The sequence below is a fragment of the Schistocerca americana genome, chromosome 2 (genome assembly GCF_021461395.2).
Source record: "Schistocerca americana isolate TAMUIC-IGC-003095 chromosome 2, iqSchAmer2.1, whole genome shotgun sequence".
In the NCBI taxonomy this organism is placed as follows: domain Eukaryota; kingdom Metazoa; phylum Arthropoda; class Insecta; order Orthoptera; family Acrididae; genus Schistocerca; species Schistocerca americana.
In genome coordinates, this window is record NC_060120.1 from 36,915,870 (window position 1) to 36,942,371 (window position 26,502).

The following is a 26,502-nucleotide window of genomic DNA, read 5'->3' on the forward strand; positions in this document are numbered from 1 at the left end:
AACGGTATGCGTGAATATGTACCTGGAATTGATGTAGCTACAACAAAATTAAAAATTCGAAGCATTCGAAATGCTTACATGAATGAACATAAAAAAGTACTGAAATCACTTAAGAGTGGTGCGTCTACAGACGGTATTCCAGCCTTGCTTGGTTTGAAGCTGCAGACCGGTTCTTAAAACATGTAGTCGAGACAAGAGAGACGAGAAACACTTTGGTAAGTAATATTTTACATTTATTATGTTTCCAAAACATCTTATTTAGTAATATGTACGAAGAATTTGTGGCGTCCTGTGTGAACGGTAGCTGACAGCGCCACTTCAGAATGACTTGACTTGTGGCGATACTTTCCTTGCGTGTGTGAACCCGGCTTTATTTTGTTTTGCTGTCAGAGATTGGGGCCATGTGGTTGTCATATCCTTGGTGGTAATGATTTTACCCATTAATATCTTTGAACTGTTTACAATAGGTTTGTCGTTTGTATTTGTTGTTGAGGAGTAGTGTGCAGTTGGTGTAACTTGGTATTTCGGAGATGCTGTGACGCTGTGTAATAAACTGTTTCGCCCAGCAACCGGTTTTACACATTCCTTAATAATGTTTTACCACGTAAGTGCCAAGAACATAATTGATATTGATATTAATGCTTTATTGGTGCCTCGAGATTCATAAATTTTTGATAGTGCGTTCATTTACCGACTCGATTTGAGTTGTTGATGGTACATTTAACAATAAGATTCAGTTTCTCATTACCCAGTATTTCACTGACACTGATTTCGCGTTCAACAGTGTTGTGCACATTACCGTTGAGCATTATTTTATATTCCTTGAGTTATTCGGTACCAGCAGTATGTTTTATTAACTTTCAGATCTCCTTGGAGCATGAGATTCTACTTCATCCACGGTATTTTGGACCACAGCTTATTGAAACCGTGAAACAGAAGTTATATACGGAGGTTGAAGGAACTTGCACGGGAAAGTAAGCAACATTTTGTTTTAGCGTGATGCTTTTGTATTAGCAACAACATGTAACATATTTAATTTCCTTTTTCCAGGTATGGTTTTGTAATAGCCGTTACAACAATAGATCATATAGGTGCTGGCCTCATACAGCCGGGCCAGGGCTTCGTTGTTTATCCTGTTAAATATAAGGCTATTGTATTTAGGCCTTTTAAAGGAGAAGTTCTTGACGCCGTCGTCACCCAAGTAAACAAGGTATAAACTACTTTAAATAATAGCCGTTTGCAAACAACACAATACACAGTTAAACACTTATAATAATAGTTTAATTTCTGGAACAATACTTTGTAACCTAAATGAAACAAATTTGAGCACTTTCGACAGCACTGTCGGAAGTATCTGCTGTTGTGCAGGAAATTAAATCGTGTTTAATAAGTATTTTGACAGTCATTGACGTTTCCATCACGACTGGAACATCCTTTGCAAGAGGTTTTTCACTCATTTGCAGATTTTTGCTCTTTAACTGTTGTTAGATTATTCAATTTTTTGTCTCTGAACTACTTTATTTAGAAGGATTTAATTTTACTTGATGTTAAGGTTGTATTCAGATTATGCACGGTTTATTTCTAAAGTTCTGTGAGCTGCTTAATCCTGGAATTAAATACCGAGTTTCACTTTTGCATATGTATATGTTAACACTATATCACGGAAAAAGAGAGAGAGAGAAACCAAGCAGCATTTGACCACTGGAGGTATTCTGTTTTGGTTGTTTTATTTTTGCATTTAGATATACATTCAGTTTTTAGTCCAAAATCTCAAAGCCATGTCCTGAAATTGAGGAACACACATTTATTACTTGATTGAAATGCTTGTAACTGTGTTATGGGTGACTGGAGAGAAAGAGTAGCAGCTTTACCAGAGGAGGTAAATCATGCTGATACTGCGTCCTTCTTATTGTCGCACGTTTGTCTATAGAGGAAGCAGTTCTGTAAGCATATTTCACCCATGTAGGGGTGACGACTAATTGACATCCTGTCCATGTTGCTCAATTCACTAAACTCTGACATTAATTTATTTTAAGTGAACTCTAATTTGGTTTCAGGAATCTGTGAGTGAAGATATTTTTCATATTAACTACAACTGAAACTTTGTGTTGTGGGTTAAAGTACTGTGTGCGCACTGCAACTTGGTACTTTGTGCAGGCCATTCTGGATGTTGGTTTAATGGACCCTACTAATTCCTCTGTATCCATCACCCACTGCAATGAATGCAAAGCTGTAGAGCGCATATAGTTCAATGTATTTATCATTATAAATAATATGGTATGAAACACAACATGAATGTTAACACTTTTGTCAGATATTGAAAATGTAACTGTTTCTGTGGTTTTTGGTTTAAAGTGTAGGGAAGAGATTCTGACAATTTCCCAGACTTTGTAATCTTTGTAAAAGTTCTGTTAATACAGCAATTTTTGGAAATACGGAAGCGTCTGATCCCACCCGTCTGCATTGACCCATGACGTCACAAATATGGCAGAAACGACCATAAACCACAATTTCAATATGGCGCATATAAAGTCAGTACGTACACATTATGTGGACGAAAATACATCGAAAAACAAACACACACACTTTCCACAAAAAGCTTAATAACACTAACGGAACAAGCGCGGAAAATGGGGTGTTTTTGGATGGGGGAAAACTAAATATAAACAAATTTAAACACCCACCCCCATACAAAACCACACAAAACGACGGAAGAAACAGACATGACAAAACTCCACAAATACCACTAAACACAATGTCTGGGTTCGGACACTTCCCTTGACCTATTAATATTGTCTCCAAGATCTTTAATATGCAAAATTATCGCTTAAAGTTACTAAATTGAAATTGATTTTATCCGTCATATCCATTCCTGAACAAAAACAACAACCGATAAATTTTACTAAAATTACCACACGATGTACAGTGAACAACACTAAATTAACCTTACACAAAATCGTTAACTCACAGAAACGAATTCCACTACAAACACAGCCGACACTCGAACAATTCTGGATAATAAGCAAAAGCAAACTGAGCCCATTACACCACACCAACGAAAACCCTGAACATACCAGCAGAGAGCACAACAAACCACAACACGATGAAACATACAAACACATCACACTCACAAACCAAACTCCGCGCCGTCGTGACGTCACACACGACAACACCCTTACGTCACGGGTCAAAGTCGACGCGTGGGATCAGACACTTCTGTCGACCCCAATTTTTAGTCCGCAGCAGTTAAAAGGAATTAATATATAAGAGTTGTAGTTTGGTCAATTATGATCAGAATGTGACAACAAAAAATAAATAAATAAATAAAATAAAAATAAAATGATAATGGTTTCAGCATAAGGTCCTGACCGTGTGTTCTTATTGCTAATGACACAGTATGTGGCTGTAACCTATCCAGATTCCTTATGTTGCAAGTAATATTGTCTTGGATGTTTACTTTCTCTTTCCTGGACTAATTTTAGTTACAGGTGATTAGTATGGAGAGTGAGAGCCTTTCATTTTATTGAACATCACTGAGGTTTGTAAACCATTACTTTTTCAGGTTGGGATGTTTGCCGAGATTGGTCCGTTGTCATGCTTCATTTCACATCATGTAAGTTTAACTTTCTGTACAGAAATTTTAGATAATCTGCTGTGTTTATGTTTTCCTAGATGAAGAGTGTAAAGGGGTTTTCAAAATAACTTTTTGCTTAATTATTTGGATATATACCCATTAAATCGCTTAAAACCTGATGGCTATTCTTGTAGATAACAACACTCTTTCAATATTAACAATATTCAAAGTGTAGTAAAACTTAATGGTGTGCCCTGTGCTCTATCTTTGAAATGTATGTTGCTAACGTCTACCACAAGCGGTCATTGGAGATTATGACGACGAAATAGGTGATGTGTATAGAACTACCACTTTAACTGAGTAGGTGCTAGGTGCAATCGGAGTGGATTTTTTGACAAAAGCACTTCTGTTTTTAGGGACAAATACAAACAAGTAAAGATTAATATTGCCCAATTTTCACTTTATACTTTTGTCACAGCTTGGTGTTTCTTGCATTGATATGTATACTGCAGGATGCCGGATGCAAGAAAACAAAAGATGAAACTATTAGGTTGCAAGCTGTTTTAGCTTCGGTCTGTACTACAGATGTCTATCACCACAACAAATATTTCACTTTCATATGTGTTGGCTTTGCCAATCACAACCAAATTGTACCCTTCCATTGTAACATAGACATTGTGGTGTACTGAATGTCAGTCTGTCAAAACATAGATGTAATATTCACATTCGTTGGTTTCGCCTTCATTGATACATACCCAAATAACAATGAACAGATGTAAATCACAGTGCGGCTGTCACCTTCCAACCTTGTGCCATGCTAAGGTCAGTCTGTTACCAAAACATAGGTTCTTCCTTTTTGGTGAAATCACTAATAAAATTGTAACACAGTGCAAACGTGCTGTACATATCAATAAACAAAAACCTGTATAAGTGGCAGAGATTACAGTGCTCTTATGCTGTCAGCAACTCTTCCCCCAGCTTACTGCGGTTGGCAGTTTGTGTCCATTGGCTGTAACCAATTGGGTCATAGTATACAGTAGCCAGTGAGAATCGTTGAATCTGATGACTCGTTTCGGTCGAAAATGCTTTTGTTTTTTATGTGGGTGCCGATTGTTGATCTGGCTGTTACGGATATAAAGTTGGTTAGTGGTTTTTGTATTTCTTGGGTTGTATGTTTCTTGGAATAGGACAAGATTTCTTGGGGTATTGTTTCATATTCCACTGTTATAGTTTTGTTGTGAGTTGGTGAAGCCAAGGAATGTATGTGTAAGAAAACTGGTTGTGGTGCTGGACTGACATGGAGTGTGGTCCGAGGTATAGGTTAGGATGAGATGTAACAGTTTGGTTATGAACTGAAGAACCAACGAACGTGACTAGAGCAAAACAGGCTATGGTGATAGCCTGATCTGTAGCATAGCCCAGAGATCGTATTGTGGGGTATTTTCGAAATGTCCCCATTTCTGAGGTTGTGATCGCGCAGGAATCTGGATACAGTTGGAATTTTATGGTGTATTCTGTTTTATGAAAACATTCTGCACAATATATTGCATTATGCCACCACATAATGTCATACACTCAACTTCATGATGATATTTGTTGAACACAATTTTCTCCTTGCTTCTGCCACCTTGTCTAATCATCCAACTCATAATTCGTCATGTTCACTTTCCATCATTCACCGCCGAGGTAGTTTTGAATTACAGCACACAGCGAGTTTTGTACATCTGATGAAGGACTGAGCCTGAAAGCTGAATACTGTTAGCATTCTTTTTCATTGTGCCAGACTGCACCTCACTTGCTCTATGTGATGAGAAGCAACGTATCCTTTCCATATTGTTGTTATTCCCTCTTGGAATTCCATTGTTTGATTTTAAATATAGAAATTTTGATGTAAAATTCAGCAAAGGGTTGAGAAACAACATATTATGAGTAGATCAAAGATATAAAATGGGTAGAACTCCTACAATATTATCCACTGAATTGTTGATAGGGTTACACATTGATTAAAATAACTTTTTGATAAACGTTTCACCTACATGGTGTACAACTTTGCTTCAGCCGTTTGCCGATAGGTACCGACAATGGTAAGTAGCGGTCGAAAGAAACAGATTGCAGACGTCTGGCAGTTAGCTTGGACCTCGGTCAACAGATTCTCATTCAAACTTTAATCGATTTGTGTCTGCATCATAAAGTTATTCTTGATTGAAAATGTCAATTTACGAGCCTAATTCTTGTCATTTGCGGGAGGTGTTAGTGTTTTGTTTCAATGTGAAGAAAACAGCGGCTGAGTCTCATAACATGCTCTCAAGTACGCTATTAGTAAAAGAACGTGTCGTGAGTGGTTTCAACGCTTCAAGAACGGTGATTTTAACATTGTATACCAGCATTGTGGTGGAAGAGAGAATGTTTTCGAAGATGCAGAATTGGAGACATTGCTGAGTGAAGACTTGCATCAAACTCAAGAATAATTGGCACAATTAGTAGGAGTGACACAACAAGCCATTTCAAAACATCTCAAGGCTATGGACATTATTCAGAAAGAAGGAACTTGGGTCCCGTGTGAGCTGAAACCAAGAGATGTTGAACAGCGTTTGTGTGTTTGTGAACAGTTGCTTCAGAGGCAAAAACGGAAGGGATTTCTGCATCGCATTGTGACCAGGGAGGAAAAATGGGTTCATTACAATAACCCTAAATGCAAGAAATCATGGGGATATCCCAACCATGCTTCCACGTCGATGGTCAAACTGAATAATCATGGCTCCAAGATAATGCTATGCATTTGGTGGAACCAGCCCGGCGTCGTGTTCTGTGAGGTGTTAAAACCAAGTGAAACAATCACAGGTGCTCGTTATCGAACACAATTAATGCATTTGAGCAGAGCATTAAAAGACAAACGGCCGCAATACAGCGAGAGGCACAATAAAGTGATTTTGCAACACTACAACGCTTGACCCCGCATTGCAAAAGAGGTCAAAACGTACTTGGAAACGTTAAAATGGGAAGTCCTATCCCACCCGCTGTATTCTCCAGACATTGTTCCCTCTGACTATCACCTGTTTAGATAAAGGGCGCATGGCTTGGCTGACAAACACTTCCGATCTCATGAAGAAGTCACAAATTGGATCACTTCAAAAGATGAACAATTTTTTCGACGCGGGATTCGTACACTGCCCGAAAGATAGGAGAAAGCAGTGGCCAGCGATGGAAAATACTTTGAATGATACATGTGCAACCAATTTGTTTCATTAAAGCCTCAAATGTTGGGGAAAAACGGTGGAAGCAAAGTTGTACACCTTGTAGTTGACTAGTTAGTGCCAGCTGCCAGCCCATCTTAGTTCCCCCCAGGGGGCTCACGGTCCTTTCGTGAGTACGTGCGTGGTGAGCACGGGGCACCGAGCTATTGCAGCCTTCCTTGTTTCCCGGGCCGCATTTCCTTTCCCTTCCCCTCCTTTCCTGTCCTTAATCCTTCCCCTTCGCCCTCTCGTCTCCCTCTCTTGGTGTCATTGTTTATGTTGGCTCCACTATCCTTGACTTTGCGATTTGGTTTTATTGAGTAATTAACTCATCCTTTTGGCATTCTCTAGTCCCCTTCTGGGGTTTGACCTCCATTACTAAATTTATATTCCGTAGTAGTAGAGCACCTTACCTAGTGTCTCCAGCGTGTGCTCTTCTAGTTCCTTGCATTTTTTCCTTCATGTCGTTGGCTGATGCTAGGGTACATAGCCAGCTCGGTAGCTAGCCTGTGTGGTGGGGTCACTGTGTACCCTTTTGGTTGAGCTCCTTGAAAACACAGGGATCACACTTCTGATACCTGAGCTGTGACCTCCTCATGTAAGCCTAGGAGTGGTTGCTTGTCATCCTGGAGCATCGGAACTCACGGCAATGGCCACTGTGCCAGACGGTCCTTGCTGTGGCTGGGTGGCGCCTGTGGGGAGAGCCCCTGATTGGAGTGTGTGGTATCAGGGCGGGCGCTATGCAAATGAAACGCATATGGGTCCAGAACTCTGGCCCTTCTTCCACAGCAGTCTCTTTGAGTGGAAATGATTCTTTTAGTGCTGCTTCTTCTGCCCCTTCGGCCTTCCCTTCCATGGCTACCCCCTGGGAGGAGGGTCAGACTCATTGGCTAGGGGCGAAACCTTTACCCCGCTTTCTGGTTTGCACCAGGATTGATGGGGATACTTTCACCATTACCAAACCTTTATTTTTTGTAGAACACATTGAAGACAAGTGTGACGAAGTGGACTGTCTGAGCAAGATGCTGTCAGGTTCGTTGTTGACGAAACTGCTTCAGCTGCCCAGTCTGTGACCCTTCGTGCCTGTGATCATCTTGGCTCAATTCCTGTGTCCATAACCCCCCCCCCCCCCCCCCTGCCAGGCTTTGAATATGGTTCAAGGTGTAATTTTTCACAGGGACCTCATCCTTCAAACTGATGAGGAACTTAGGGACAATCTAAGACGGCGTATTCAAAAGGGCTTGAAGGACAATCACATTGATACTGGTGCCTTGATACTGGCATTTGAAGGGGATACTCTCCCTGAGAAGGTCAAGATTATGGTTTTAGATGTGACATGAGGCTGTACATCCCACCACCTATGAGATGTTTTAAGTGCTTTCATTCTGGACACAAGTCTTCCCACTGTTCAAAGACCCCTCTCTCTGGTGACTGTGGACGTCTACTCCATGAAGGAACTTGCTTTGTCCCCCCTCCTGTGTGTGTTAATTGTCATGGTGATCATTCTCCACGTTCACCGGATTGCCCAGTTTATAAGAAGGAAAAGAAGATACAGGAGTATAAGTCCCTTGATCGTCCAACCTACAATGAGCTTGTAAGAAGTATGCACGTCTTCATCCTGTGTCAGTGACCTCTAGCTATGCTTTAGTTATATCTTCACCCCTTCCTCCCCCTTCCGTAACCCAGTCCCAAATCCCTGTCCTCCCCCCCACCCCACCCCCTCCCCTGCGGTTCCCACACCCTCCCCTCCAGGTGCTGCTCCCCCTCCCCAGTCGGGGAAGTGTTCCACTTCTTTGGCCCCACTTCTTTGACGTCTGCCAGTCAAGGGCGCCCCTCCTGGACCCCCCTTCCTGGCACCTTCCAGGCCAAAGGTCTGCTGCCACATGACGACTACGAAAACCATGGACTGTGGCCCCCCAGGTCGCCCGCTCTCTTTCTGTTTCAGATCTTGCTGCAGATGGCTCCTTTTTGTGGCACAGCCCTCCTCGATCTCAAACAGAAAAGAAGAAGAAGGATAAGTCTTGGGACAAGGAGCCTCTGGTGTTGCCAGAGGTCCCGTCCCCACCTTCGCAACCTGACTCTGACCTGCTGTTCATGGATGTCACCCTCTCCTTGTTGGTGATGAATTGTGACCTGGTGGCATGACTGGATTTAGCCTGTTCACCCCCCATTTGAATTATTCTGTGGTTATCCAATGGAATTGTAATGGATATTACTGTCACCTTCCGGAGTTGAAATCCCTTATTTTGTTTTACTCTGCAGCTTGTGTGGTTCTACAGGAATCTCATTTTACTGATGATCACTCATCGAGCCTCTGTGGGTTTCGTGCTTTCTGTCAAAATCAGGTCGGCCCCCTGCGGGCCTCTGGTGGCGTTTGTACGTTGGTCCATACGGACATTGCTAGCACGTGGATTCCTGTTCAAACTACATTGGAAGCGGTTGCTGTCTGGGTCACAGTTTGCAATCTGTATCTTCCTCCTGACAAGACTCTTACACCTGCTGCCTAAACTGCCCTTCTTCAGTAACTTACTCCTCCCTTCCTCCTTGTTGGGGATTTTAATGCTCATCATCCTTTGTGGGGCAGTGCATTTCCATCTAGTTAGGGTCTTCTCATAGACCAGTTTCTTGCAGACCACGACTTGTGCCTTCTTAATGATGGCTCCCCTGTCCATTTCAGTGCCGGTCATGGTACCTTTTCTCCCATTGATCTTTCTCTTTCTTCTCCCTCCCTCCTCCCTTCATTACACTGGTCGCTACACAATGACCTTTGCATTAGTGACCACTTCCCATTGATTCTCTCGCTCACTTCCCGCTCCCCAATGGACAGGTTACCTCGTTGGTCTTTTCAACGCACCGATTGGCCTATATATACTGCACAGGTCGTTTTTTTCTCCCTTTGTTGAGTTGTATAGATGACGTCCTACATGATGTGTCTGATGCGGTTGTTCGCCTGCTAGCCTTTCTCACAATCATCTGGACCATTTCACTGCCGGCAAGTCCCGTGGTGGAGTATAGCCATTGCCATCGCCATCCATGATCGCCGTCAAGCTTTGCAGCTCTTTAGAGGCACCCATTCCCTTGCTTCTACAGTCCCTATGTCACGGGTATGGGCTACACTTCGCTCTCTCCGAGGTTGCCATGGGCAGTCTACACTCCCAGGCCTTGCCCTCCTGGATGGCCTGTGCACGGACCTGTTGATTCTCATGGAACATCTTGCAACCCATTTTGCAACAGCATCAGCGTCAGCGGGCCGAAGCTTCCGCCTTATGTTTTACCCCTTGGCAGTCAGAATCTTACAACGAACCTTTTACTGAATGGGAAGTTTCTTCCACACTTTCTTCTTCTCATGATACGGCCCCTGGTCCAGACTCCATTCACAACCAATTGCTTCAACATCTCAGTGCTCCACAACGACATCATCTTCCCCGGGTGCTTACCACATTTGGCTCCAGGGTGACTTCCTTTCCCAATGGAGGGATAGCATTGTGGTTCCCATCCCTAAGCCTGGTAAGAACCCCCTGTTTGTCAAAAGCTTTTGGCCAATTAGCCTGACATCCATTGTTTGCAAGTTACTTGAACGGATGGTAGCCCATCGGCTCAATTGGGTCCTCGAATCTCGGGGTGTATTGTCCCCTTATAAGTGTGGCTTCAGAGAGGGACAGTCTCCGATTGATCATTTACTTCCCTTGGAATCCGCAGTTCGGCAGGCTTTTTCCCAGCGCCGCCATTTGGTTGCAGTATTTTTCGACCTTCGCAGGGCCTGTGACACGGCTTGGCACCATCGTATCTTTCTTACGCTTCATGAGTGGGGTCTTCGGGGCCCACTCTCGGTTTTTATCTGCCAGTTCTTGTTCCATCGGTTGTTCGGGTTGGTACCGTTTCTAGTTCTCCACGGACCCGGGAGCATGGTATCCCACAGGGTTCCGTATTTAGTGTACTTCTTTTCCTCATTGCTGTAGATGGACTTGTGGTTTCCGTCGGCCCTTTGGTCACACATGCTCTGTATATGGATGATTTCTGCATTTGGGTTAGTTCCTCTTCAATGGCCACTGCAGAGTGGCAGCTTCAGGGTGCTATATGGTGTGCCTCTGCATGGACCCTCTCACATGGGTTTCAATTCTTTCTTTTAAAATCGCTGGTGGTCCACTTCTGTTGCCGTACTACGGTCCGCCCTGATCCGGAGCTCTACCTCAATGTACAATGATTAACTGTGGTCCCACAGTTTCATTTCCTGTGTCTTCTTTTTGACAACAAGCTCGCTTTGCTGCCTCATATCGTACTTCCGAAGATAGGATGTTTCCCCAAACTCAATGTCCATTGCTTCCTTGCCCATACCTCTTGGGGTGCGGATCGTTCCACTCTTCTCCTCCTTTATCGGGATTTAGTGCTGTCTCGCTTGGACTATGGTTGTTAAGTTTATGGTTCAGCTGCTCCTTCCACACTGTGCCTCATGGATCTGGTCCACCATCGTGGTATTCGTTTGGCCACCAGTGCCTTCCCTACTAGCCCTGTTGATAGTTTCCTGGTTGAAGCTGGGATCCCCCCTCCCCTTTCTGTTCGGCAGTCCCAGCTTCTGGTTTCTTATGCAATCGCTGTCAGTTCCTCTCCCACTCATCCTTCCTATTCTATCTTGTTCCCAGACCAAGGATATCGCCCACCTGATTCCCGCCATCGGGCGGGCCTACCGGTTGGGCTCCGCCTTGCGTCTCTTCACTGTGATTTTGAGCTTCCTTCTTTGTCTCGCCTGTACTGCATCAGAGGTGGGATATTTCCTGCCTCTAGCATAGCCTTGGGGTTGCCCACTTGCTGACTTCCCTCCTTTTGTTTTCACCATTGACAACATGACTGCACTTTTATGTTTTTTAGCCTTTTACCTTTTATCGTTATAACTCTTCTGAGATGTAAATCCGTCTGAATGGACCATCTTTGAAACTAGGGACTTATTTAAGGGGATACATTGTATGAATATTATCCACTGCTCATATTCTGTTTGTGTATCCATCACCCCTCTCCATGACCCTGGTGCAGCAATAGAATTAATTATTCCAAAAAGAAAAAATACCTATTGCAACAGAGACATTTTTTCTTTTTGGAACCATTTGTGTATGACATGAGGGAAAAGTGACTGACTGCATGCCTCTTTAGATCCTGTGACTGTCTGCATGCCTCTTTATATCCTGTAATTTCTCTCATTTTAATTTCTCCCCTTTCCTTTACAACAAATGCAGTGGGTGAATTAGAGCTGCTCCACTATGTTTCTCTAATATTTATTGGTCACATCCATAGCTGAATGGTTAACAATGCTGCTTTCAGTTCAGAGGGACCCACGTTCGATTCCTGTAGCTAAATGAAGACAGTGGTTTAAATCTGCGCCCAATCATTCTGATTAGGTTTTTCAAGATTTACCAAAATTGCTCCAGACATATGTTGAGGTGGTTCCTTTGAAAGTGCACGGCTGATTTCCTTCCCCATCTTTGAATCATTCTGAGCTTGTGTTCCATCTCTAATGGACTCAATGTTGATTGGGTGTTAAACACTAATTTTGCTTCCTTCCTTTGTTACCTGCTACCACCTATCATTTATTTATCAAGTGGGAAGGTTTGGAACAGACCCCATATAGCACCTTAAGGCCAAATAAGGAACTGCTGGAATAAAGTAGCAGTGGCACCATTAAGATTCATGTCCTGGCAGTAACTGCGTGAAGGATTGGCAATATGCTGATCACATGTCCCACAACCATAGACTGCCCCTTGTATTGCTTTGTAGGCAGCATTTGGCTTATTGGATAGGGCTGTGGCCTAATCCTTGAGTGGTTTGACTTTAATATTTATTCTCTAAAGTTCCTAAAGGGCCATTCTATGCTTAGTGGTCTGATTTCAAAGAAGGTTCCCACATGATTGTTACAGATTTTAATGTAATAATGTGTGAATATTTGTACATGTTCCCAGTAAACATTGGTAAAGTTTTACTGTCAGTAATTTAATACGTGCCGAGATCAAATAATTTGTATGACCCCATAGCACTGTGTACCCGCAAGTTTTCTGCAACTTAGAGAAGTACCTAATATCTGTGGCAAAACTAGACCATTGTACAGGATGGCGGGTATGGGCAGGCGGTGGGCGTTATGGAATAATAGAGTAATTTTTAGAGAAAGGCCATTTATTGGCTAAAGCATGTTGAAAGGGGTTACATAGGCCTAGGGAGGTAAGGGTGAGCCAGAGCTTACAATTTGGTGAACATTGTTCGCGAAGCTACCGAAAGTGGTTGTCTGCCAAAACTAAGTCCACAGTGCCGCTGCACCGGGAGAAGCGGGAGATGTTCAATGCTACAGGGCGCGCATCCGACTCGCAGGTGAGCAAGAATACAAGAGAGCGGGCCCGGCGACGGGCGGCCGGGTATGTTCGACGCACAACGCAGCTTCCTCCGCCCTGATTGGTCAGGACCGAGCAAACCGTGCGGGCGGCATGAAACTTTCCAGAGTGTTGCCTGCTAAGCGAAGCCTGGGGCGGCGTTACCTCGTAAGCACATGAGAGAGGCGCGTGATGAAGGTGCCCTTCGTTGGTGCTGACTTCCTGTTACTAGACCGTGGGACGAAAGAATTTACAGGCAGCTAACACTGCCGGCCGTGGCTTGGCCGCAATGGAAAAATGAAGTTACCGTTTGGGTGATCATATAATAAAGTAAAATCCCCTATTGTCTGGCTTATCCTTTACACCCTATTGTACGAACTTTTGCACTCTCTTATGTTTAATAATAAACAATATTTCATATGTGGTATTCATATGGGTAATCAGGGTGGCAATTCTTCTGGAAAACCTGGAATTCTAAGGAAATTACATTTTACTACAAAAAATTAAGGAAATCTCAGGCTATTTCAGGAATTCCATAAAATCTCAGGGAAGTTTGTGTTTTTAACCTAGCAGTGGAATTTAATTTTACTGAGTTTTATAAATCACCAGTTTTAAAATACTTAAAATTTTGAAGTGTGTTAATTATATGATTATTACTCCATATAAATTATTGATGTGTAAGAACTGTGGTGAAACTACGGCTAATGGTTAATATATCGCAGACCAGAGGAAAGAAAAGTCATTATTGTGAGATGCAGTACCCCCCCCCCCCTTCCCCCCAACCGCTCTCCTCTGCTCTTGATTAATTATTATCACGTCTCTTGCTCCCAATACCTAGACCTGGAATTCTCAGTGAAATTTTGTTTTTATTTATTTATTTATTTTAAGTTTGAGTAGCCATCCTCAAAATTTGAAGCAAATGCAGCCGTTAAATTAGCCACATGAAGAAACTGTGAAGTTTAGCTTTCCGTGTGTCTGAAAGTGTGCATGTAATATGCCTGTACTTTGCATGCAATAACATGCCAACACAGGGTCTTAGTACCGTACAGCTAAAAGTCATGGAAAGTCACCTTGTAATGAGGTTGGAGATATGACAAAGTGAGAGCAATCTTGCAACTGCCAGAATAGGCAGATTCTTATGCCTATAGATCTGTTTCAGTTCTGCAGTGAGAGCATTTATGGTAGTGAAAGAGATATATTAACATCTGATCTCCATCCTGTACAATATGATGCATGCATTTATGAGAGATAGTGGAGGACAGGAAAAGTGTGAGAGGTTTCACTAAGCAGAAGGCAGCTTTAACAAATCTTATCTGCCCACCTGGCACAGAACATACATTTTACTGGTCATCAAATAGTGACAAGTTGTGGGTTCGGGACGGCATATTATTTCAGTTATTCCAGCTTCATCAGTGACATTAGTGACAGTGGAGGCCTAGTTTTTCACATGATATTCAATAGAAGATTAATGAAGCCTCAAAAAAATTTAAGTAGCTTGAAATTATCATTAGTGCAGGATCCTAAAAGAACCCTCTTGTAACCTTTGATGTTTCTTTTAAAAATGGTTCACCTGAATTGGGATCCTGTGCTGAGGAAATTCAGCTGTGGCTGCTGTTGCACAAGTGTTGAGCCTGGCTCCTGTGGCAAAGGGGATTCTGATTTTCTCAGTTTAAAAGAAACCAGTGGTTGACAAGTCACCATGTTCCGTGGTGACACATCTATAAAATTTTTCATTAGTACACTTATGTTCCATATAATCTGTGAAGTATCTAAACACAAAATATCCTATACTTAAAACTATAATTAAACTAGCACAGCCTTAGCATTGTTGTGGTCTTCAGTCCAGACACTGGTTTGATGCAGCTCTCCATGCTACTCTTATCCTGTGCAAGCCTTTTCATCTCCGAATAACTACTGCAACCTACATCCTTCTGAATCTGCTTAGTGTATTCATCTCTTGGTCTCCCTCTATAATTTTTGCCTCCGTGCTTCCCTCCAATACTAAATTGGTGATCCCTTGATGTCTCAGAATGTGTCCTACCAACCGATCCCTTCTTCTGGTCAAGTTGTGCCACAAATTGCTTTTCTCCCCAATTCTATTCAGTACCTACTCATTAGTTACATGATCAACCCATCTAATCTTCAGCATTCTTCTGTCGAACCACATATCGAAAGCTTCTATTCTCCTCTTGTCTAAACTAGTTATTGTCCATGTTTCACTTCCATACATGGCTACACTCCATACAAATACTTTCAGACAAACTAAAAATGGATCCTTTACAAAAAATGTCAGGCAGACTGTTATTACCAAGATTTACATAATGTGACAGTGATGTAAAGCTTGAAGGCAGTTTATGTGTTGCAGCTGTTCTGCAACAATTTTATTACAAGATCTCCACCTTGCTAATGCACAGCTAAATTTTAAACTTTAGTACTAGTTTGAATCTGTACCTATTACAACAGGAAATCTGGCTGAAATATGTCATGATGAGTTGCAATGACAGATGCCCTTTCCTCATGTAATTTTTTGAGTTCTTCTGACTTGGGCCCACGTTATGTTTGTCAGTACTTTCGATATTACCTTCCCCATACAGTGCTAAACAATTGTAAAACATAGTAAGCAATATCAGATTTAATTTGAGTATCAACAGAGTATAGGCACATTTTCACAGTGCTTCCAATGTGTTGCAGCTTTTTAGGGCCTTATATGCTCACATCGCAATACTAAGACATTGTGTTAGTAAATGACATGCAAAGTTCCAGGCTTATTACACACTTACTTCCAAATATGAAAAAGCTAAACTTATTATTAAACTTAAGTGAGTGCAAAAAGTTGTGGAAGATGGCCTGTTTTTGTTTCTTTCAAGGAAATATCGTCAGAAGTGGTGTAACTCAAAGTTACGGAAAACTCAGGGTTGGGCTGTTGGAAGCTGTGCTGTGGGGTCAAACCAATAACTATATGTCTACAAGTATTAAATTCAAATTCGTCGTGGGGGACCCTTTCGGCCACTTGGTGAGGATTGGGCCTATGTAATGATTCATGAATACATTTTCGCCTTTTCTTCAACAATTTCCATTTGTTTCCTTTGTGTCTGTTACATTTTCATGTAGTCTGTTATTGTCCTGGTGGCATGTCTCTGACTTCCTTCAGTTAGACAAAAACAAACCTTAAACATATAGCTGTGCTGTAGACTTGGTCGCTCCAGAGTCTTGTGTGTGGCTGTCTTAACAGATGCATCATAGTTTCTCAGACTTCCAGCAGATCAGTTTGCCTTTCATGCTACTGATTTCAAATGTTTTGTGACAGACTTAAAATGCCGTAAGTTCTTCAGGTTTGCTGTCGGATCCTAAAATCAACTCAGTTCGATATTTCAGTGATCCAACTGTTTGCCATCTTCAGGAAACTGCTGCTTCTGCTCATGAGTCCCATTGAGAACTGATGGCAAGCTGCAAATTCTCGTTCTATATAGGCGTCTGTACTGTTCACGGCGCATGCGCCACCCATTACGGTTGCTGCCTTCCAAGACTGGGCAGATGGTGCTGCCCTTAGTAGAACAGTGGCGGGAATGATATATCATACTTGGGGATGATTTTTGAACAGTCTGACTGGCTGAAACTTCCTGGCAGATTAAAACTGTGTGCCCGACCGAGACTCGAACTCGGGACCTTTGCCTTTCGCGGGCAAGTGCTCTACCAACTGAGTCTGACTGGCTGCACCGAAGAAAGTTCATTTTTGATGCGGGATAGTACAGGATTCCATGGCCTACTAAGAGGAATCCCATTGTCTCTATTAATTAAATTATCCGCCAACTTAATTTCAATTGCCTCTTTATAGACACTGTTCCAAATCCCGGAAGTGTTAGCAACTATAACATTTTTGTCAAATTTCATACCATGTTCCTCATTGAAGCAGTATTCTGCTACTCCCAATTTTTCCGGCTGTTGTAGCCTTTTCTTCACACCTGTCATGAACTGTGTGAATTGAACGGCTGATATAAGCCTTCCCTCACTGACATGGAATTTTGTATACACCGGGTTTCCCGAGCTCCACATCATCTTTCACAGAGCCAAGTAGTGCCCTAATCTTGGAAGGTGGAGAGAACACACTCTTAATTTTAAAATTCCTCCAGTCTTAAACGATATGCCCCCAGCATAAAGAATAAAGGCCACCAATCTATGTTCCTCTTCATGCGCCTCCGATGATGGTCCAAACTCCATAGCCTGACGAATCTGCTTCTCAAAGTATCCATTTTCCTTAAGAACAGCCATCAAATGCGCAAGTTCTTGGCTTAAGCTGTCTGCGTCAGAAATGGCATATGCTGCGTACCAAAGTCCTAAGGACGCCAACTGCGTTGGTGTGGTGGACGACAACTCTCAGAATCCGCTCCCGGGATGGTAATGACTCCTTACCCTCTCCCTTAAAACCCACATCCTTTCGTCTTTCCCTCTCCTTCCCTCTTTCCTGATGAAGCAACTGGGGTTGTGAAAGCTTGAATATTTGTGTGTGTGTGTGTGTTTGTGTTTTTTATTGTGTCTATCAACATACCAGCGCTTTCTCGTCTGGGAAGTTAAAACAAAAAATGTTTTGAAGAAAGGTGTCAAGAAAGCAACAATGTTGCCAGTAAGAGACAACATCATCAATTTGTAGCCCTCGGTTCGTATCAGCAAAGTTTCTGATGACACAGTGGTGCAACCTTGCTAAATCTGAAACTGACAGAGTTGTTAGCTGACCATTACATTGCTTGTATGTATGATAATGGATGGTGCATCAGCAACATTATTGACATATAATTGGAACAAAATGATGCACTGATAAAATTTATGCATTCCACCCAACTCATTTATTTTACTGGCCCGAGAGGCAAGATGCTTGTTGGGTACCAGAACAAAACGTCATTTCCATGCTCTCTGTTCTTCCAGTATCATCACCTGACTGACGGCATCCATATTCAGATAATTTATTGCAGAAAGTGGCTCAAAATTTTTGAAAAATGTAAACTGCAATGTTGAGAATTTTAAAATAAAAATTGATATTACTTTTTGCTTGCAGCCTATGTGAAATACGTCTACAGATTTGGGATCAGAGATAAGATAGTTAGCAAATGGCTTTATAAGGAAACAGATACCATCAGAAGGCTTTGGAACCTAAATTAAGAATCCAAATTACTGGCTTAGTATCCTGGATGAAGAAACCCATTTGTAGCTTGTGCTGCTCAGCTGTCGAGCGTGAGCCCTATGACGAGGGGGTTGACAGTTCATCTTCTTGAACTGGTAGTGACAATTTCATCATGGACCAGTGCAATATAGTGAGATATTACTTCTCGGCTTAAAAATAAAAACCAAATGCAACAGGACATGGATAACAGTTTGCTGCAGTGTGTTCCTTTGCTATGGTACATTAACACAAATTCGCCGGTCATTTTTATGTATTATTAGTACACATTGGAAAATTGAACGTGATTTTCTGAATGCTTGAAAACATGCTTCTCTTTCCATCTGTGATTCGTTTGAAATCAGTTATGGAAAACAGATTTTATAAAAGCAATGTGAATGTGTTCTGTTTTTGCAATTATTATGAAAATAAAGTTTGAACTAATTTTGAAGAAATTTGGAAAGCAGTACGCAAATGATATTTTACGCTGAGGTAACAAAGGTCATTGGCTAGTGATACACACATATACAGGTGGCGCCAGTAGAGAGTACAGAAGCTATAGAAGGACAGTGAATTGGTGGAGCTATCGTTTGTACTCTGGTGATTCATGTGAAAAGGTTCCTGATGAGATTATCGCAGCACAATATGGATTAACGGACTTTGAATGAGGAATGGTAGTTGGAGCTAAACACGTGGGACTGTCCATTTCAGAAATTGTGAAGGAATTCAATATTATGAGATCTGCAGTGTCAAGACTGTACCAAGAATACCAGATTTCAGGAATTATCTCTCACCACCGACAATGCAGTGGCCAACGGCCTTCACTTATCGACCAGGAGAAGCGGTCGATAAGTCAGTTCTAACACACGAGCAACTCTGCTTGAAATAACTGCAGAAGTCAATGTGGTACGTATGACGAATGTATCCATTAAGGTGATGCGGCAAAATTTGATGTTAATGGACTATGGCAGCAGATGCCCGACACAACGTCGCCTGCTGTGCTTCTCCTTGGCTCATAACCATATAAATTGGACCTAGATAATTGAAAAACTTTGGCCTGGTGAGATGAGTGCTGATTTCAGCTGGTAAGAGCTGATGATAGGATTCAAGTGTGGCACAGACCCCACAAAACTATGGACCCAAGTTGTCAACAATGTACTGTATAAGCTGGTGGTGGCTACATAATGGTTTGGGCTGTGTTAACATGGAATGGACTGGGCCCTCTGGTCCAACTGAATTGATCATTGTCTGGAAATGGTTATGTTTGGCTACTTGGAGACCATTTTCAGCCATTATGGACTTCATTCCCAAACAGCTGTAGAATTTTGTGGATGACAATGCGCCATGTCACTGTGCCACTATTGTTTGTGATTGGTCTGAAGAACATGGTGGACAATTTGACCGAATGATTTGGCCACCTGGATCGCACTATGTGAGTCCCAACAAACATTTATGGAACACAATCGAGAAGTCAGTTGATGCACAAAAGTGTTCACTGGCAACACTTTAGCAATTGTGGATGGCTGTAGAGGCACCATAGCTCAGTATTTTTGCAGGGGATATCCAGTGACTTGTTGAGTCTGTGCCATGTCGATTTGCTGCACTATGCTGGGCAAAGTGAGGTCCAACATAATATTAGGAGGTATACCATAACTTTTGTTACCTCACTGCATATTGCAATTCCATTTGTTGCTAAGTTGTTGTGTCCAAAGTTTCATGTTTATCATGCCTTTAATCAGTGAGGTATAAGAAATCAAAGTGAAAACTTTATTCATTGTCTGATTGTTCTGTCTACTTTGTCCCTGTTGATGCAACACTGTTAGTTCATGTTGTAAATTAAACCCACTGTTTGGGAGGGGGCTTAAAAGTGTTGTTTAAAATGAGACTGGTTTGAAGCTTTAACAGAAAATGGTATTTGTAAAAGAAGTGTTGAATATACCGTATTTTCACAAGGATCATCTTTTTCACAAATTTGTATATTATTGGAAAAGAGCAGGCAAATGAAATTTTATATCACACGTCCTTGTGCTACAGAGCTATTGCACATTAAGTTTCACATTCAGCAAGCACTTACTCTACAAGATGTAAGAATCCAAAGTTTACAGTTTTTTTCTTTCTTACGTTAAATGGAGGGATGTTTTAATGAGTCCAGTTTGAACATTTTTAAGGAATATAGTTGTTTGCAAAATCAGGTTGAAAGTACTGTTTTTTCGGCTTTTCACTTAATTTATTCAGTATTGAAAGTGGCACATAAATGAAAGCTTACATTTGAGAATCTTGTGTTGTTAAGTTACTACGTACCAAGTTTTATGTTCGTCATTCCTTCAATCCCAGAGGCATAAGATGTCAAATTTTGAAAATTTTTTGGATGGTTTTACCTAAAATTTTCTTGCTGGATATGGCTTTTAAAATTTGTTTGATTATTATTCTTAAGAGAAAGCATGGAGGACTACAAGGTGGCCAAATTTTATTTCTTTCAACTAAATATTCTTCGAGATATAACAGCTCGAAGTCACCAGAAATTCACATCTGCTCTGTACAAAGTCGCACGTGGAGTCAAACAAGTGACTATATCGTGACCAGTATTGCTTTGATGAATGTTAAACACTTTACCAATGTTCAATGGGAACATGTGTGGATGTTCACGTAAGATTTCATTGAAATTCTTTATTGTCGAGCAAGGAGGCCTAGGTGAGTCATCATGGAATGATTGTTGTTGTTGTTGTGGTCTTCAGTCCTGAGACTGGTTTGATGCAGCTCTCCATGCTACTCTATCCTGTGCAAGCTTTTTCATCTCCCAGTACCTACTGCAACCTACATCCTTCTGAATCTGCTTAGTGTATTCATCTCTTGGTCTCCCTCTACTATTTTTACCCTCCACGCTGCCCTCCAATACTAAATTGGTGATCCCTTGATGCCTCAGAACATGTCCTACCAACCGATCCCTTCTTCTGGTCAAGTTGTGCCACAAACTTCTCTTCTCCCCAATCCTATTCAATACTTCCTCATTAGTTATGTGATCTACCCATCTAATCTTCAGCATTCTTCTGTAGCACCACATTTCGAAAGCTTCTATTCTCTTCTTGTCCAAACTATTTATCGTCCATGTTTCACTTCCATACATGGCTACACTCCATACGAATACTTTCAGAAATGACTTCCTGACACTTAAATCAATACTGGATGTTAACAAATTCCTCTTCTTCAGCAACGCTTTCCTTGCCATTGCCAGCCTACATTTTATATCCTCTCTACTTCGACCATCATCAGTTATTTTGCTCCCCAAATAGCAAAACTCCTTTACTACTTTAAGTGCCTCATTTCCTAATCTAATTCCCTCAGCATCACCCGACTTAATTAGACTACATTCCATTATCCTTGTTTTGCTTTTGTTGATGTTCATCTTATATCCTCCTTTCAAGACACTGTCCATTCCATTCAACTGCTCTTCCAAGTCCTTTGCTGTCTCTGACAGAATTACAATGTCATCGGCGAACCTCAAAGTTTTTATTTCTTCTCCATGAATTTTAATACCTACTCCGAATTTTTCTTTTGTTTCCTTTACTGCTTGCTCAACATACACATTGAACAACATCGGGGAGAGGCTACAACCCTGTCTTACTCCCTTCCCAACCACTGCTTCCCTTTCATGTCCCTCGACTCTTATAACTGCCATCTGGTTTCTGTACAAATTGTAAATAGCCTTTCGCTCCCTGTATTTTGCCCCTGCCACCTTTAGAATTTGAAAGAGAGTATTCCAGTCAACATTGTCAAAAGCTTTCTTTAAGTCTACAAATGCTAGAAACGTAGGTTTGCCTTTCCTTAATCTTTCTTCTAAGATAAGTCGTAAGGTCAGTATTGCCTCACGTGTTCCAGTGTTTCTACGGAATCCAAACTGATCTTCCCCGAGGTTGGCTTCTACTAGTTTTTCCATTCGTCTGTAAAGAATTCGTGTCAGTATTTTGCAGCTGTGACTTATTAAGCTGATAGTTCGGTAATTTTCACATCTGTCAACACCTGCTTTCTTTGGGATTGGAATTATTATATTCTTCTTGAAGTCTGAGGATATTTCGCCTGTTTCATACATCTTGCTCACCAGATGGTAGAGTTTTGTCAGGACTGGCTCTCCCAAGGTTGTCACTAGTTCTAAAGGAATGTTGTCTACTCCGGGGGCCTTGTTTCGACTCAGGTCTTTCAGTGCTCTGTCAAACTCTTCATGCGATATCATATCTCCCATTTGATCTTCATCTACATCCTCTTCCATTTCCATAATATTGTCCTCAAGTACATCGCCCTTGTATAGACCCTCTATATACTCCTTCCACCTTTCTGCTTTCCCTTCTTTGCTTAGAACTGGGTTTCCATCTGAGCTCTTGATATTCATACAAGTCGTTCTCTTATCTCCAAAGGTCTCTTTAATTTTCCTGTAGGCGGTATCTATCTTACCCCTAGTGAGATAGGCCTCTACATCCTTACATTTGTCCTCTAGCCATCCCTGCTTAGCCATTTTGCACTTCCTGTCAATCTCATTTTTGAGACGTTTGTATTCCTTTTTGCCTGTTTCACTTACTGCATTTTTATATTTTCTCCTTTCATCAATTAAATTCAATATTTCTTCTGTTACCCAAGGATTTCTACTAGCCCTCGTCTTTTTACCTACTTGATCCTCTGCTGCCTTCACTACTTCATCCCTCAAAGCAACCCATTCTTCTTCTACTGTATTTATTTCCGCCATTCCTGTCAATTGCTCCCTTATGCTCTCCCTGAATCTCTGTACAATCTCTGGTTCTTTCAGTTTATCCAGGTCCCATCTCCTTAAATTCCCACCTTTTTGCAGTTTCTTCAGTTTTAATCTACAGGTCATAACCAATAGATTGTGGTCAGAGTCCACATCTGCCCCTGGAAATGTCTTACAATTTAAAACCTGGTTCCTAAATCTCTGTCTTACCATTATATAATCTATCTGATACCTTTTAGTATCTCTAGGGTTCTTCCATGTATACAACCTTCTTTCATGATTCTTAAACCAAGTGTTAGTTATGATTATGTTGTGCTCTGTGCAAAATTCTACCAGGCGGCTTCCTCTTTCATTTCTGTCCCCCAATCCATATTCACCTACTATGTTGCCTTCTCTCCCTTTTCCTACACTCGAATTCCAGTCACCCATGACTATTAAATTTTCGTCTCCCTTCACAATCTGAATAATTTCTTTTATTTCATCATACATTTCTTCAATTTCTTCGTCATCTGCAGAGCTAGTTGGCATATAAACTTGTACTACTGTAGTAGGTGTGGGCTTCGTATCTATCTTGGCCACAATAATGCGTTCACTACGCTGTTTGTAGTAGCTTACCCGTACACCTACTTTTTTTATTCATTATTAAACCTACTCCTGCATTACCCCTATTTGATTTTGTGTTTATAACCCTGTAATCACCTGACCAGAAGTCTTGTTCCTCCTGCCACCGAACTTCACTAATTCCCACTATATCTAACTTCAACCTATCCATTTCCCTTTTTAAATTTTCTAACCTACCTGCTCGATCAAGGGATCTGACATTCCATGCTCCGATCCGTAGGACGCCAGTTTTCTTTCTCCTGATAACGACATCCTCTTGAGTAGTACCCGCCCGGAGATCCGAATGGGGGACTATTTTACCTCCGGAATATTTTACCCAAGAGGACGCCATCATCATGTAATCATACAGTAAAGCTGCATGCCCTCGGGAAAAATTACGGCTGTAGTTTCCCCTTGCTTTCAGCCGTTCGCAGTACCAGCACAGCAAGGCCGTTTTGGTTATTGTTACAAGGCCAGATCAGTCAATCATCCAGACTGTTGCCCTTGCAGCTACTGAAAAGGCTGCTGCCCCTATTCAGGAACCACATGTTTGTCTGGCCTCTCAACAGATACCCCTCCGTTGTGGTTGCACCTACGGTACGGCTATCTGTATCGCTGAGGCATGCAAGCCTCCCCACCAACGGCAAGGTCCATGGTTCATGGGGGGGGGGGGGGGGGGCATGGAATGATATGTAGGCAATAATATTGGAGACTGGACAAAAGAAACAATTTAAATTTACATTTTTCATAGGTTGCTTTGTAGTTTTAGCTTGTGTAATGAAAAATTCTGTGTATGTGGTGTGAATACAGACGTTGAGCTGCATTACAAATCAGTCTAATAGCACCTGTAAAGAATTGTCTTTTCTGACCAGTGTTAATGCACTTCAGGGTTCAATAATTATTACACATCTGTTCTTGCTACAAGTAAATGGTATTTCTGCTTTTATCAATATATTTGTTTATTTTCCCTTATGGTACAAGCATTACATTTAACTTCATCTCTCAACATATGGTTCATGCACATGTGTTACAATTTTTGTTGTTGTTGTTGTTTTTCTCCACACTTGGCCTGTTAAATAGGGGGAGACACTAATTGCATGGTAGGACACATCTTCACAATTTATGTGATAGAGTAATGGAAAGTAAAACAGTTTTAAGTATTTTTGCTTGTTCATATTTGTGACAACCTGCAATAGAAATATCATCGTATGTATCCTACCAAATGCAAATCGTGTTCTGTGTGTGATAGTTAATTCTGAAATGGAAATGTTTGTAGGTGAGCCTGCTTTGTATGTTTTCATCTGTGGGTCATGTAAATCACTCGTTCCCATTAAGATCAGCACTTACTGGCATGTTATTCATTAACAAAAATGTACAGTGAAGACAGTGTGGTTTCATACCGATGAACCTATTGTTCAGAAATCCCTAAGCAGTTAGACATGTTAACAATGGCTTCATTGGCTCCCCTCTGCGATGTGTCACTGATGACCTACCGTAATGTTGGAATAAATGTATCATTCATCAGTATAATTTTTGAACAAAGAAGAGTTTCCCAGTACACAACTTAACTTTGTTTTGGTATGCAGCTACAATAACAAACTTACATACTGTCTCTATAGCAGAGTAAACATGGAAATCAAGTTTCCTGACAGATTAAAGCTGTATGTTGTATGAGGACTTGAATGCAAATCTTTGCCTTTCAAAGCCAAAGTTATATTCTGAATCATCCTGTAATGATTTAAGGCCCTAATATGACAGTGCTATCACCAACCTATCTCTCTTTCATCAAATTATACTTTTGTTTCTAGGAAGAGCCTAAATATCTTTAACTTTCGGTTCTTTGTATGTTTGTTGCAGTCAATTCCTGCAGACATACAGTTCTGCCCCAATTCAAATCCAGCATGCTACAAATCAAAGGAAGAAGTAAGTGTATCTAAGTTATAATTTGTTGAAGTTTGACATGATTGGTAAACACAAATTGCACATTACATTACTTCAGAATAAATCAGATATGTGTTGTGAATAAATCTGAGTTTTAAAATATATTTACGATTTCTGTGTTTGTAGGATATTGTTATAAATCAGGATGATGAAATTCGATTGAAGATTGTTGGCACACGTGTTGATGCCTCAGGAATTGTAAGTAACCATTGTAGTAGTTACTTTCTCCATGTTTTTTTCAGTGTAGGGATAATGAATATTTTATTTTTTATTTCAGTTTGCAATTGGGACATTGATGGATGACTATTTGGGTAAGTTTATGTTTTTTACTGATGCAGCAGATACTTCAATTTTAAATAAAAAATAATGTTTTGACCAATTTTATTGAAATATTTTTCAGGTCTTGTGGGCAACTGATCTCATTCCAGGGAGTGGCCAGTGGTGTCATTTTTAAAAATATTATTTTGTATAATATGTATAATCTGATGCCTATCACTTGATAAGGTGTTATTTTTAATGAATGTGAAATGTTTGTATAAGCTGAACTCATCAGAAACTTCTGTGAAGGAACTGTTACATTATATTAATTATGGAGTACATATCATTATTTTTCTTGTGTAGAGTGTGTGTGTGTGTGTGTGTGTGTGTGTGTGTGTGTGTGTGTCGCGCGCCACTCATCTACAGTTATGGTGGCCATTAAGTTTAGATGAGCTTTTATCAACTCCTGGCTGAAAGCAAGGGAGAACTACAGCTCTTATTTTTCTCAAGGGCATGCAGCTCTGCATTGTATGGCTTAATGATAGTGACATCCGCTTGCGTAAAATAATCTGGAGACAAAATAGTCCCCAATTTAGATCTGTGGGAAAGGGGAGGGACTACACACGAGAATGTCACCAGCAAAAACAAAACTGGTG

At 41.2% G+C, this 26,502-nt stretch overlaps 1 protein-coding gene across 1 annotated transcript; it reads left to right on the plus strand.

Moving 5' to 3' along the window:
* The first annotated feature begins 441 nt into the window (after positions 1-441).
* LOC124595207 (DNA-directed RNA polymerase II subunit RPB7) lies at positions 442-26,187 on the plus strand. Its single transcript, XM_047133844.1, has 8 exons — positions 442-604; positions 865-974; positions 1,051-1,210; positions 3,563-3,613; positions 25,505-25,570; positions 25,715-25,786; positions 25,866-25,899; positions 25,989-26,187. The coding sequence occupies exons 1-8, from the start codon at positions 593-595 to the stop codon at positions 26,003-26,005; spliced, it is 522 nt and encodes a 173-aa protein (XP_046989800.1). The 5' UTR covers positions 442-592; the 3' UTR covers positions 26,006-26,187.
* The last annotated feature ends 315 nt before the right edge of the window (positions 26,188-26,502 follow it).

Coding starts and splice junctions, on each gene's coding strand:
- LOC124595207 (XM_047133844.1), top strand. Junction 975..1,050: donor GAAGGAACTTGCACGGGAAA/GTAAGCAACATT, acceptor TCCTTTTTCCAG/GTATGGTTTTGTAATAGCCG. Junction 25,787..25,865: donor GTGTTGATGCCTCAGGAATT/GTAAGTAACCAT, acceptor TTTTTATTTCAG/TTTGCAATTGGGACATTGAT.